This window comes from Rhinatrema bivittatum, chromosome 12 (assembly GCF_901001135.1).
Source record: "Rhinatrema bivittatum chromosome 12, aRhiBiv1.1, whole genome shotgun sequence".
Taxonomy (NCBI): Eukaryota; Metazoa; Chordata; class Amphibia; order Gymnophiona; family Rhinatrematidae; genus Rhinatrema; species Rhinatrema bivittatum.
The window spans coordinates 3,192,225-3,207,312 of NC_042626.1; the positions used below are offsets into that span (position 1 = coordinate 3,192,225).

At 50.3% G+C, this 15,088-nt stretch overlaps 1 protein-coding gene across 1 annotated transcript; it reads right to left on the bottom strand.

Annotated features, from left to right (window-relative positions):
* Positions 1–983: 983 nt before the first annotated feature.
* On the bottom strand, positions 984–11,949 carry GOLT1A (golgi transport 1A). The gene is made up of 5 exons (XM_029574039.1): positions 11,879–11,949; positions 11,667–11,758; positions 9,565–9,743; positions 4,656–4,719; positions 984–1,703 (listed from the first exon to the last, which is right to left on the bottom strand). The coding sequence occupies exons 1-5, from the start codon at positions 11,898–11,900 to the stop codon at positions 1,662–1,664; spliced, it is 399 nt and encodes a 132-aa protein (XP_029429899.1). The 5' UTR covers positions 11,901–11,949; the 3' UTR covers positions 984–1,661.
* Positions 11,950–15,088: the final 3,139 nt, after the last annotated feature.

A 15,088-nucleotide genomic window follows, 5' to 3' on the forward strand; every position in this document is an offset into this window, starting at 1 on the left:
CACCTCCGTGCCAGTCCCACCTCCGTGCCAGTCCCATCTCCGTGCCAGTCCCATCTCTGTGCCAGTCCCACCTCCGTGCCAGTCCCACCTCCGTGCCAGTGCCACCTCCGTGCCAGTCCCATCTCCGTGCCAGTCCCACCTCTGTGCCAGTCCCACCTCTGTGCCAGTCCCACCTCCGTGCCAGTCCCATCTCCGTGCCAGTCCCATCTCTGTGCCAGTCCCACCTCCGTGCCAGTCCCACCTCCGTGCCAGTCCCACCTCCGTGCCAGTCCCATCTCCGTGCCAGTCCCACCTCCGTGCCAGTCCCACCTCCGTGCCAGTCCCACCTCCGTGCCAGTCCCATCTCCGTGCCAGTCCCATCTCCGTGCCAGTCCCACCTCCGTGCCAGTCCCACCTCCGTGCCAGTCCCATCTCCGTGCCAGTCCCACCTCCGTGCCAGTCCCACCTCTGTGCCAGTCCCACCTCTGTGCCAGTCCCACCTCCGTGCCAGTCCCATCTCCGTGCCAGTCCCATCTCTGTGCCAGTCCCACCTCCGTGCCAGTCCCACCTCCGTGCCAGTCCCACCTCTGTGCCAGTCCCACCTCTGTGCCAGTCCCACCTCCGTGCCAGTCCCACCTCTGTGCCAGTCCCACCTCTGTGCCAGTCCCATCTCCGTGCCAGTCCCACCTCCGTGCCAGTCCCACCTCTGTGCCAGTCCCACCTCCGTGCCAGTCCCACCTCTGTGCCAGTCCCACCTCTGTGCCAGTCCCACCTCTGTGCCAGTCCCACCTCTGTGCCAGTCCCACCTCTGTGCCAGTCCCACCTCCGTGCCAGTCCCACCTCCGTGCCAGTCCCACCTCCGTGCCAGTCCCACCTCTGTGCCAGTCCCACCTCTGTGCCAGTCCCACCTCCGTGCCAGTCCCACCTCTGTGCCAGTCCCACCTCTGTGCCAGTCCCATCTCCGTGCCAGTCCCACCTCCGTGCCAGTCCCATCTCCGTGCCAGTCCCATCTCCGTGCCAGTGCCACCTCCGTGCCAGTCCCACCTCCGTGCCAGTGCCACCTCCGTGCCAGTCCCACCTCCGTGCCAGTCCCATCTCCGTGCCAGTCCCACCTCCGTGCCAGTGCCACCTCCGTGCCAGTCCCACCTCCGTGCCAGTGCCACCTCCGTGCCAGTGCCACCTCCGTGCCAGTGCCACCTCCGTGCCAGTCCCACCTCCGTGCCAGTCCCATCTCTGTGCCAGTCCCACCTCTGTGCCAGTGCCACCTCCGTGCCAGTCCCACCTCCGTGCCAGTCCCACCTCCGTGCCAGTCCCATCTCCGTGCCAGTCCCACCTCTGTGCCAGTCCCACCTCCGTGCCAGTCCTGCTTTCTGGCACCAGATCTGTCTGCATGTGGCTATGTGGTGATCTTCTGGTGGGGAGTGTGCACCTGCTGCTGACCTTGCAGCTGTTCCCTGTTCAAGAAATGGTCAGAGAACCCTTTGGGTCACACAGGGCAGAAATATTCAGGGGTGAGAGCAGCAAAACAGAAGAAACCAGGAAGAGGAACATCAGAATCATAGAAACAGTTAGTGCCCCTTTCCCATGGCAGCTGGCACAGGAAGAAGGCATCGCTGAAAGCTGGGAGAGTGGAGGATGGTGGGGACTGGGGAGCAAGCCTTGCCTCGCTTTCTGCTTCTGGGTCACACGGTGCTGGGCTTGCTTCCTCCCAGGCGGTGCAGCAGCTGTAACAGCAATAGTCAAGGGTTAGCAAAACTGGGACGGCATCTTTTAACCTTCCATCCCATCTCTGGCTTTCACTGAGAATCTGAATAAAGGGGATATGGCCTCTATCCGCCTGCATGCTGGGGCTGAGGGCCACCGCAGGGCAGATTCATCTCACCAGGCATAGTGGAAACCCCGGAGAATTTGCCACACGGCTGACAGCTCATGCTAGGAGGGCAGGGGAGAGTCAGCAGTAACTATGGAGCTGCTTCTGTGGGGCAGACTTGTGATTTCTGAACGTGTGATATACCCTGTAGGGAGGTGAGTGCTTGCTACTGGCTGGAGAGTGGGGGCTTCCTGGCCTGACAGTCACACCTGTTTGTGACATCATGATAGCAGAAACATGACATCATTGAAGGAAGGAAATACAGGTTAATAAGGTGATAGCTTTTCAGGGCTTAGTTTCTAAATAAAAAGGAAATAGAACTAGGGCACATACACATTATGAGGGGCAGGAAGGTGCCTACCAGTCGCTCTCTCTTCCCTGTTCCACAGTCATTCCATCTCTCTAAATAGCTTGCCCCCCAACCATCAGCCTGCACATTCCTCCAGACTGTCAGTACCCACAGTCAGTCATTTACCCCCACTCAGCCTGCCTGCCCCCTTGCTGATAGCCAGCTCCTCCATCCAGTCTGTCCCCCAGCCAGTCCCCTATCTGGTTAACTAATCCTCCCCTAACCAAGCAACTTGACCCCATCCCCAATCAGTCTGTCATCTCCCCTACCAGCCGGTGCCCCACAGACAGACATTCTCTGTCTGCAGCATCGCCCCCAGCCTACTAGCCAAGTAGCCAGTGCCCCCTACCATCCAGCCAACTTACTCTCCCCAGCCAGTCACTCATTCTCCCCACCTGACCTGATTTCAGACTTAAGAGCACAGACCAACGTGAGAGTGCAGGCACCGCAAGGCTCAAATTCTCAGGTGCTGATGCAATAAAGTGCGCTCAGCCTATGCACAGGTTTATGCGCGTTTTGGTTGCGCTAGACGAATACCTGATGTAATAAGGAGATAAGCACATCCAAAATGCATGCCCAAGCAAATGTGTAGCTGATAGCACCCATCACGTTAATGCCATGTAGATGAGGCTATTTGATATTACCCCCGATGCAGAAAATCACTGTGCATCCAACATGCACTTTTAAATGCGCCAGAATTAACTCCAACCCCGGAGCTGGTCTTAAGTCAATCTGCAAGCCAAGGGCTCATGAGAAATTTAAAAATATGGTCCTCTGTGGTTCCTCCTACTTAGTATTGTGAGACTTAAATTTACTGCTTGTGGGGTTGAAAATAAATGTATATTGGCTTGATTTAAAAAAAAACAAAACATTCTTCTGGACGCACAATTTAGACTCCCATAGCAAGGGACGCTTAGCTATGGGCATCTTCAGTGACCTCAGCAAAATCGGCCTGAAGATGCAGGATAAAAACGCACACAATCGTATTGAGCGCCCATTGCTATTGTGGGTGTCCGATGCATTTGGGTGCTACGGACACACAATTCTCCCCTTTTTTACATAGCCCAGGGGATGTGACTGTGAATACTTTAGGAAAATGGATGCTCAATGCGAGTGCCTATTTTCAGCGTTCGTCTTATTGCATCAGCCCCTCAGAGAACTGCTCAGTGCTGGCGTCAGATGGTCTGGGGGAGGGAGGTAAGAAAAGGAACTGGAATGGCATTCTGGAGCATTCTGACAGCCTTATACCTTCTATTAAATTAATATCATATATTTCTTGACCAGCTTTCATTCACTAATACTTCCTTGCTCAGGTCAGAATAGATTTTGATTCTGATTCAATTCTGACCTGAGGAAGGGAGTATGAACTCCTAAAAGTTAGTCAAGAAATATTGCTAGCCCATTAAAAAGGCTTCACCTTTTTTTGTTCTTTCTGTTAACTTCAGGGCCATTGCTTCCCTTAGGCAAACTAAAGAAATCGCCTATAATGACAAAATATTGGTGGCAGCAAAAGGTCAGAGGGGATCTGTGTCAGAGCTAATTCTAAAGATGGAAATGCTGTGCTGGAGCCACTGCCACCAGAGGGAGGGAGCGCTGTGCTGGAGCCACTGCCTCCAGAGGGAGGGAGCGCTGTGCTGGAGCCACTGCCACCTGTAGGAGGGAACACTGTGCTGGAGCCACTGCCACCAAAGGGAGGGAGCGCTGTGCTGGAGCCACTGCTTCCAGAGGGAGGGAGCGCTGTGCTGGAGCCACTGCCACCAGAGGGAGGGAGCGCTGTGCTGGAGCCACTGCTTCCAGGGGCAGGAAGCGCTGTGCCGGAGCCACTGCCACCAGAGGGAGGGAGCGCTGTGCTGGAGCCACTGCCTCCAGAGGGTGGGAGCGCCGTGCTGGAGCCACTGCCACCAGAGGGAGGGAGCGCTGTGCTGGAGCCACTGCTTCCAGGGGGAGGGAGCGCTGTGCTGGAGCCACTGCCACCAGAGGGAGGGAGCGCTGTGCTGGAGTTACTGCCTCCAGAGGGAGGGAGCGTTGTACTGGAGCCACTGCCACCGGAGGGAGGGAGCGCTGTGCTGGAGCCACTGCCACCAGAGGGAGGAGCGCTGTGCTGGAGCCACTACCACCAGAGGGAGGGAGCGCTGTGCTGGAGTCATTGCCTCCAGAGGGTGGGAGCGCTGTGCTGGAGCCACTGCTTCCAGCACAGTGGCTCCAGCACAGGTAAACTGGGGGAGGGGTTGCAAGAACAGAGGTTCACCTAAAGCAGCAAAACCTCTTGCACCAGCGCTGGTTAACCCTTTATTTCCATCAAACGTTGGGAGGAAGAGATAGCAATAGAAGTGATGGGATGATGTGGTGCCAGCTATGTGAGAGTTTGGGGAGAGAGATTTCTTTTTAGGTTTGCGTTCATCTCGCCACGTGCTCCCTATGCTCATGCTTAGCACCTCCTCTATCCCAAGAACTTACCACACTCAGGAAGGGGATATTAGCCAGCGATCCCAGCAACCCAGACACAACTGGCAAGAATGCTCTGGGGAAAGAGAAGTCTTTATTATTCACTGAGCCCAGCACAAGCAGCAGCAGATCCTCAGTAGTTGATTGCTTTCTTGTTCCTCACTCCCAGGGATGAGCGTCCGCTTTCCCAAGTCTGCCTGGTTAATAACTGGTTCTGGACTTTCCTTCAGGAGCTTCTCCAGTCCTCTTTTGAACCCCACTGTGTCCCTTGCCTTCATCCCATCCCCTGGCCTCAGATTCCATAGTTTCATTGTGTGCTGAGGGACAAAAAGCTTCCTGTGATTGCTTTAAATCTGCCGGCTGCTACTTTCATGAGCATCCCTTAGTCCTAGTGATATCTGAAGGATACATAACGTTCTCTATTTATTCGTTCTACCCGTCGTGATTTTATAAATCATAACCCCTCAGTCTTCTTTTTTCCAAGTTAAAGAGCCCTGATCTGTTTGGGCTTTCTCCCTGAGGGAGCTGTTCTATCCCCTTTATCATTTCTGTCACCTTCTCTGTGTCCCCTGTGTCTTTCTGGAGATGGGGGCGACCAGAACTGCTCCCAATACTCAGGGTGCAGTCACACCCTGGATCAGAGTTAGGATGATATTCTCAGTTTTATGCTCTCAGCCTTTCCAAACAATTCATAATGTTCTATTTGCCTTTTTGGTCGCCGACACTCACTGAACCAAAGATTTGAAGGAATCGTCACAAGGACTTCGAGGTCCTTTTCTTGGGTGGTGACTCCTAATGTGAAACCCAGCATGGTGTCCCTATAATTGGGATTATTTTTACCTTCATGCATTACTTTGTATTTGTCCACATTAAATAGTACCTGCCATTTAGATGCCCTGCCTCCTAGAATCACAAAGTTCTTCATAATCCACAACTGTTTTAATGACTCAACAACATTTTACAGATGACAAAAAAATTGTTTTAACTCACTCATCATTCTTTTCTCCAGATCATTTATGAATATGCTAAATAGCAGAGGTCCCAATGTAGACCCCCTTGGGCACTCCACTAACGACCTTTCTCCATTCAGAAAACTGACCATTTACTCCTACTCTCTGTTTCCTGTCTTTTATTCAGGTACCAAGCCACAACAGCACATCGCCTCCAATCCTATGACCTCCCAATTTCCCGAGGAGTCTCTCATGAGGGACTCTGTCAAATTCCTTCTGAAAATCCAAATACACTGTATCAACTGGCTCACTTTTATCCAAATTTGTATTTACATCCGCCACAAAATCTAGTAAATTGGTGAGGCAAGACTTCCCTTTACAAAATCCACGCTGACTCTCCCCCATTAAATCATGTTTATTTATGTGGTCAGTAATTTCATTTTTAAAAATAGCTTCAACCATTTTGCCCAGCACTGATATCAGGCTCACTGTTCTGTAATTTTCTGAATCATCCATTCCCTGGAACCCTTTTTAAAACTGGTATCACATTGGCTATCCTCCAGGCTTCTGGCGTTATGGCTGTCTTAAATAATAGGTTGCAAATCATGAGAAATAAGTCTGCAATTTCATTTTTTAATTTCTACCGAACTCTGGGGTGAATACCATCTGGTGCTGGTGATTTGTTATTCTTTAGTCTGATAATCTGTGTTATTAAGTCTTCCAGTTTCACAGTGATTCCACCTAGTCGCTCAGAGTCATCACCATAATTAATTGTTTCTGTTGTGGGTATGACCCTAACATCCTCCTCAGTAAAGTCAGAGGTATAGAATTAATTTAGTTTTTCTTCTATTTCTTTGTCCTCCAAGACCACTCCTTTAAGACCTTGGTCATCTAGCAGCTCAAATGATTCCCTAACAGGCTTTCTGCTTCGAATGTGCTTGAAAATTTTTTTTTATTATTTGTTTTTACCTCTATGCAAGTTTCTTTTCAAATTCTCTCTTAGCTGCTTAATTACTTTTTTACATCTAACTTTTCCAGTGCTTATGCTGTTCCCTGTTTTCCTCATTTGGGTTTGCTTTCCATTTTTTTTGAAAGATGACTTTCTGGCTTTAATTGCCTCTTTTACCTCACTATTAAACCATGCCAGCAGTTATATGCCTTTCCTTCGACCGTTTCTTTAATGTGTGGAATACATTTTGTCTGGGACTCAAGTATGGTAATTTTAAACAGTGTCCATGCCTCCAGCAAGCTTTTAACCTTGTGAATTTCTCCTTGCAGTTTTTTTCTAACAAATTTCCTCATTTTATCATAATCTCCCTTTTTTAGAGTCAAATGCTATTGCAGTAGATTTCCTTAATATTCACCCTCCAGTGATTATGTCAAATTTAATCACATTATCATCACATAAGAACATGCCATGCTGGGTCAGACCAAGGATCCATCAAGCCCAGTATCCTGTTTCCAACAGTGGCCAAGCCAGGTCCACAAGTACCTGGCAGGATTCCAAGGGGTAGGTAGATTCCAAGCTGCTTATCCTAAGAATAAGCAGTGGATTTCTGAAACTCTCCCTTAATAATGGTTAATGAACTTTTCCTCCAGGAACTTGTCCAAACCTTTTTAAATGCAGTTATACTAATAGCTTTCTTCACATCCTCTGGCAACAACTTCTAGAGCTTAATTATGCGTTGAGTAAAAAAAATATTTTCTCTTATTAATTTAAATGTATTACCTAGTAACTTAATTGTGTGTCCCCTGGTCTTTGTACTTTGTGAAAGCGTAAACAACTAATTAACATTTACTCGTTCCATTCCACTCATTATTTTATAGACCTCTATATCATATCTCCCCTCATCCAGCTCTTCTCCAAGCTGAAGAGTCCACTGTCCTAACCTCTGTTAGCATGTTACAGTCTGTTTCCTCATCCTGACCAGGCTTTAATATTACATCCCCACTATTATACTCTTCCCTTTTACCCTTGGAATTTCAATCTATATGGATTCCAGAGTGCAGGTTTCCTGCAAAACCTTTATCCTGCTTGTCTCTGTTCCATCGTAAACATATAGGGCCAGATATTAAGTTACGTACGGGTGTAGATTTGTGCGTGCAATCCGGCGCACACAAATCTACGCCTGATTTTATAACATGTGCACGAGTGCATGTTATAAAATCCAGGGTTGGCGCGTGCAAGGGGATGCACAATTGTGCAACTGACGCGCAGCCTTCCTCCATTCCCTCCGAAGCCGCTCCAAAATTGGAGCTGCCTCAGAGGGAACGTTCCTTCCGCCCCTTCCCCTCCCTAACCCGCCCCCCAAGCCCTTCCTAAAACCCCCCCTTACCTTTAACTTAGAAGTTGTGCCTGCCTCCGGGCAGGCGTAGGTTGCGCGCGCTGGCTGACGGCTGGCCCGCGATCTCGGGCACAGCAGCAAATGGCCGCTGTGCCTGGAGGCTCCAGCCCCGTCCACACCCTGCCTACGCCCTGCCCCCTTTTTCAAGCCCCGGGACATACGCGTGTCCCGGGGCTTTTGCACGTCGCCTGGCCTATGCAAAATAGGCTCAGCGCATGCAGGAGCGGATTCTTGGGGTTATGCGCGTAACTCTCGCATGTAACCCTTTGAAAATCCACCCCATAGTGCCACCCCTCCAACAATTTTATCTGCCCTGTCATTATAATATAATTTATACACTGGTATCACAGTGTCCCATTGCTAATTTGTTTTCCACCAGGCCTTGAGATGCCAATTATGTCAATATCTTTCTTTAGCACCATTCATTCTAACTCTCCAGTCTTATTTTTCAGACTAAATGTGTTTACCCCATAGATAAAGCAAGATAGGAGAGATATGATAGAGACATTTACATACCTCAAAGGTATCAATGCACAGGAGGCTCTGGATGAGGGGTCATGGGATGAGGGTGAAAGGGGGCAGACTTGGGGGTAATCTTAGGAAATATTTCTTTACAGAGAGGGTGGTGGGTGCAAGGAACGGCCTCCCAGTGGAGGTGGTGGAGACAAGGACAGGATATGAACTTAGGAAAGCCTGGGACAAGCACAGGGGATCTCTGAGGGAGAGGAAGGGACTGTGTGGATAGGCAGGCTGGTTGGGCTGTATCGTCTTTATCTTTTTCCCTGTTTGGGAGAGGATGTGCTGAAGTAAAGTTCCCCTAAGATGTGGGAGAGCCTCTAGCCCTGACTTCCTAGTGAACTGAGAGCAGGGAGGAGGACTCCTAGCTATGTGCATTCTGGCACCTGGAGTGCCATTTTCCTCATTTACACCAGACTGGATGTCGCTCTCAAGCGTGGACACAGGACACAGAATTTGCTGGTTGAAGCACCTCAGATTACAGGCTCCGGTGGAGCGCACTGTTAACCCGCGTTTGGACGCGCGTTTTGGACGCGCGTTTTGGACGCGCTAGCTATACCCCTTACTGAATAAGGGGTAATAGCTTTACCCTTATTCAGTAAGGGGTAATAGCGCGTCGAAAACGCGCGTCCAACCCCCCCAAAACTAATAGCATGTTGATGGCCCTATTAGTCATTCCTGCGCGATTCAGTAAATAGAATTTGCAGCCAAGCCGCACATTTTACTTTCAGAAATTAGCGCCTACCCAAAGGTAGGCGCTAATTTCTGCCAGGGAAGTGCACAGAAAAGCAGTAAAAACTGCTTTTCTGTACACCCTCTGACTTAATATCATGGCGATATTAAGTCGGAGGTCCCAAAAGTTAAAAATAATTAAAAATTAAAAAAAAATTTTTTTAAATCGGCCCGCAGCTTGAAAATCAGACACTCAAATTTGCCGGCATCCGGTTTCCGAACCTGTGGCTGTCAAACTCGCTGACAGCCGCCGCTCCTAATTTGAATATTTTTTTTTAGTAAATAGCGCGCACAGGAGAGCGGGCAAATTTTACTGTATTGGCCTGATAATGTAATAGATGCCAGCCCTCTGACCATTTCTCTCATACCAGTGCTCACCTGAAGAGTGACATGAAGCCATACACCTCCAGCATCATGCCCAGGATGGGCCATCTCATCAAGACAATGAGCACACCTCCCAGGAAGAAGCTGGTGCCCTTCAGCTTTGACCTCTGGAAGAAAAAGCTGAAAGTGCTTCGGAGGCCGATGATTATTGTAAGTCCGGCCAGTAGCAGTATCTGCACGGAGAGAAAGCAGTGTGACAGCTCTGCCACAGTGAGTAATACTCGCTGATGCAGAAGGATTTCTCAGGACAGTCGCAGAGGAAAGCAGGCTTGGCAATGGCCTTTCCAACTGATTGAAAATAAGAAAACTATCTGCAAATACATTGGGCGTGTGGTGACAGATACAGAGAGGGATAAAATTACCACAGCTTTGGGCCTAGTGAGCAGCAATGCCAATCGTTAAAGCATCTTTTATATACATTCAGAACTCAATGTATTCATATTTCAATTATCTTAAATCAATTATCAGTTATTTTTAATAAGGCATTTGAATTATGGATATTGTAATAAAAAGGGCGTTTGACATATGGGAGAAAAAGGATTTTTTTTTGGACAAGATCTAGGTCCAACTTCACCATTTCAATGAAAAGCTCTCCCTATCATTTCACAATTTCCAAGGCAGTACAGAGGGAAAGGAGTGGGAGAACTACAGTTCCCAACAATCAGTGGGACTGGACCAGTACAAGGGGAGGGAGGGCGGGATTAACTCTATAGCAGGGAATTTCTACAGGAAAACTACATTACCCAGATTTCCTAGTGGCTAGAAGGAGCAATGGGACTCTGGCAGGCGTCTCTGAGGGCTGGGAAGGAGAGAAGAAGCTGAAATAGAGGAGAGGAACAGATGGTAGGGGTTGGGGAAATGCCTAGAGGGGTTTGAAGCCAACTGAGGTCATGGACGTGAGTTACCCTGGCCATACTGCTGAGGGACAAGCTAGGGAGACGGCTGAACAAGAGATGCTCTGACAAGAAGAGTTTAGATACATAATTTGTTATAACCCCTGGGAGAACCTGAACCAGGCTGCAGTTTGCTGATCTGCCCAGGTTTCAACTCCACTAACCACAGGTAAACGAATGACTTTAAAAGCTGCTGTGGGAGGTTCCACGTTCACAGGCGCCCGAACCTGCTCTCGAGTTTAAGCTTACGTGGCTGCCTCAGCCTGGGGTTTATGAATCTGAGGACTGTTGGTTTAAAGTTGTGAGCTGGACACTTCAGCTTTGTGTCCTGGATGGACAAACCCAAGGGACGTGATTTATCCTGAAAGGCCTGCTCTAGAGCCGTTCGCTGGTCGTTGGATCATTGATTGTAACTGCAGAGCAGGCTTGGCGGTGACTTCTCCTGACACACGTATGAAAGATGTGCAAATGGATGGGTGCATGCTAATGCAGCTCACCTTTGTGTCTGTCACCATGCGTCCTCGCAGTGTCTAGCTAAGTATCTAGAAGTGGCTTGGAACAGGTTTCATCTTTTTGCCACTTGAGGTTATGTCAGGCTGAAAGGAAGAGAACCTCAGGGCTGGTGGCCATTGGCTGAGAACTCAAGGATAGTTCAATGGTTTGCACCCCGGGGGCTACGTTTGGCACTGGGACTCTGGGATTTCAGCAGCACAGGACAGGATTTTCCTTCATATTGAGACTGTGATATCCGAGTCCTGGGCAGAGGAGGCTGAGCAGGGTCAGTAAATGACAGGAAGGAAGCTGGGAGCCTGCTCCTTCACTTCAACTTCCTTTCTGTGATTTGGGAAGTAAAACAAATCCCAGGAGCTAGAAGGTGCAGACTCAGTCAGACTGCGAGAAGGACAATGTTACATGCAATATACAGAGCCATGAAAATAAGCCGACAAAAGGTAACAAGTGAAGCTTCCTTGTACCAGCTCCAGGGAGACTTTTCTAGGGGGCATAGGGGCAGTCAGGGCGAGGTGCTGGGGACGCGGCAGACCCCAGGTCACATCTGAAGAAAGGACCCACAAAATTACTTACCAACAGCGTCAGAACCTTCAAAGAATGCAGAGCGACTGAGAAAATGGGTCCCCGGAGCTTTGCATCCTTAACGGGGGCAAGGAAGCAGCTCTGAGAGGCCTTTCTGAGGGGCAGACTTACATTTCCAAAGGCCAGAAGCACCGAGTCAAAGTAGAGAAGAACTCCAAAGGCAAGGAAGAAACATCCAAAGCTGCTTAATCCTACTCCGAGCTCTGTGAAGAAGAAGCAAGGAGCAGAGGGAAGTAATGGGACAATGAATTAGGAGAGGTGAACGCCAGCCCTCTGCACTGCCTGCGCTCCCTCCTCTCTGCCACTTTCCCTGTGCTACTTACTTTGAAAGTCGGTGATGGACATCGTGCTGCAGTCTGAGCCCGTCGGCTGTGCAGGACTACCTGGGAGTGCCTGCCACGTGGAGTCAGAGAAGTGACCCTTGGAAAGAGGACGACTTCCGTGCCTGACAAATCATTGACTTGCCTACAGAGATCTCCCTAAATGCACAGCACTCCCCCCCCCCTCCAGCTGCTGGATTACGTCTGTTCCACTGAATTCTGGGACTTGTAGTCTCGGCCTGTCACCAGGCAAGACCTGGGGAGATAGAGCAAGGTGTGGCACAGGTGGCTGGAGGTGTAATCCAGAGGCCTTTCCTAGCGTCAGGGATGCTCCAGCAGCATCAGACGGGCTTGTCGGCCTCCCTCAGCTCATTTCTCTGCCCTGTGATTCCGGCACAGGAAGAAAAGTTTGAATTTGAGGGGAGCAGCTCTGGCTGCAGGGGGGGTTCAGTAACATCTTCCTCCAAATCCAGCCTCACTCTCCCCTCCCCATCTCCTGCCTCCTCTCTTCCATCTGCTCTGCCTTTCAGGCCTGGAAAAAAAAGACCTATTTTAAGTGGCAGTACATAAGAGGTAGGTTTGAAAGGCCAGACCACAATACATGGAGGAGAGGGAAGCAGCTCAAAGAGAGAAAGGCAGGGCAGCAATGGCTAAAGGGGGCTTGGAGACGAGGTGGGGGCTGGGGACACAAGGAGCAGGCTCACCTGAGTTTTCTGCAGCCTGAATGCAGGCAAACAATAAGAATAACAGCTCGAGTGTCCACGGAGGCTGAGGATGCAGCACAGGCAGCTCGGCGTACAAACCAAACTGTTCAAACAATAAGAATAACAGCTCGAGTGTCCACGGAGGCTGAGGATGCAGCACAGGCAGCTCGGCGTACAAACCAAACTGTTCAAACAATAAGAATAACAGCTCGAGTGTCCACGGAGGCTGAGGATGCAGCACAGGCAGCTCGGCGTACAAACCAAACTGTTCAAACAATAAGAATAACAGCTCGAGTGTCCACGGAGGCTGAGGATGCAGCACAGGCAGCTCGGCGTACAAACCAAACTGTTCAAACAATAAGAATAACAGCTCGAGTGTCCACGGAGGCTGAGGATGCAGCACAGGCAGCTCGGCGTACAAACCAAACTGTTCAAACAATACGACTGACAGCTCGAGTGTCCACGGAGGCTGAGGATGCAGCACAGGCAGCTCGGCGTACAAACCAAACTGTTCAAACAATAAGAATAACAGCTCGAGTGTCCACGGAGGCTGAGGATGCAGCACAGGCAGCTCGGCGTACAAACCAAACTGTTCAAACAATAAGAATAACAGCTCGAGTGTCCACGGAGGCTGAGGATGCAGCACAGGCAGCTCGGCGTACAAACCAAACTGTTCAAACAATAAGAATAACAGCTCGAGTGTCCACGGAGGCTGAGGATGCAGCACAGGCAGCTCGGCGTACAAACCAAACTGTTCAAACAATACGACTGACAGCTCGAGTGTCCACGGAGGCTGAGGATGCAGCACAGGCAGCTCGGCGTACAAACCAAACTGTTCAAACAATAAGAATAACAGCTCGAGTGTCCACGGAGGCTGAGGATGCAGCACAGGCAGCTCGGCGTACAAACCAAACTGTTCAAACAATAAGAATAACAGCTCGAGTGTCCACGGAGGCTGAGGATGCAGCACAGGCAGCTCGGCGTACAAACCAAACTGTTCAAACAATAAGAATAACAGCTCGAGTGTCCACGGAGGCTGAGGATGCAGCACAGGCAGCTCGGCGTACAAACCAAACTGTTCAAACAATAAGAATAACAGCTCGAGTGTCCACGGAGGCTGAGGATGCAGCACAGGCAGCTCGGCGTACAAACCAAACTGTTCAAACAATACGACTGACAGCTCGAGTGTCCACGGAGGCTGAGGATGCAGCACAGGCAGCTCGGCGTACAAACCAAACTGTTCAAACAATACGACTGACAGCTCGAGTGTCCACGGAGGCTGAGGATGCAGCACAGGCAGCTCGGCGTACAAACCAAACTGTTCAAACAATAAGAATAACAGCTCGAGTGTCCACGGAGGCTGAGGATGCAGCACAGGCAGCTCGGCGTACAAACCAAACTGTTCAAACAATACGACTGACAGCTCGAGTGTCCACGGAGGCTGAGGATGCAGCACAGGCAGCTCGGCGTACAAACCAAACTGTTCAAACAATAAGAATAACAGCTCGAGTGTCCACGGAGGCTGAGGATGCAGCACAGGCAGCTCGGCGTACAAACCAAACTGTTCAAACAATACGACTGACAGCTCGAGTGTCCACGGAGGCTGAGGATGCAGCACAGGCAGCTCGGCGTACAAACCAAACTGTTCAAACAATAAGAATAACAGCTCGAGTGTCCACGGAGGCTGAGGATGCAGCACAGGCAGCTCGGCGTACAAACCAAACTGTTCAAACAATAAGAATAACAGCTCGAGTGTCCACGGAGGCTGAGGATGCAGCACAGGCAGCTCGGCGTACAAACCAAACTGTTCAAAGGTTTAGGATCCTAACTGACCAGAGAGTGTGCAGCACAGGGGAGGGGGAGGTCTGACCAGAGAGTGTGCAGCACGGGGATGAGGTCTCACCAGAGAGTGTGCAGCACGGGGGAGGGGGGGTGAGGTCTGACCAGAGAGTGTGCAGCACGGGGATGAGGTCTCACCAGAGAGTGTGCAGCACGGGGGAGGGGGGGTGAGGTCTGACCAGAGAGTGCAGCACGGAGGGGGGTGAGGTCTGACCAGAGAGTGTGCAGCACGGGGATGAGGTCTGACCAGAGAGTGCAGCACGGGAGGGGGGAGGGGGGATGCTGATACTCTGGTTGGGGACATTCTGCGACACTTACCTGGTTCAGTACTGCTATTAAGAACTAACTGCTTACGTTCTCCGGATAAACTAGACCTGCTCAATAGGAGGAAAGAGCCAGATAAGACGCATCTGGCTAAGTAGTGATTTTCATGGGGATATTCAGCGGCTGAATGTCCCTTGTAAGTCTTATCTGGCTAACTTACTTACATCTTCCCTCAAAGGTTTTGTTTCTAACACAATTATAAAGAAACACAGGTTCCTTGGCTACAGGTGTGTGCTGGCCTGCGAGGCAGGGTCCTCAATTCCATTCTATGGCCTAAACAATCTTCTAAGCTTGCAAACATGACATGGGTCACTGCACAGGGGTAGTGGCTCAGTCCAGGAAGGGG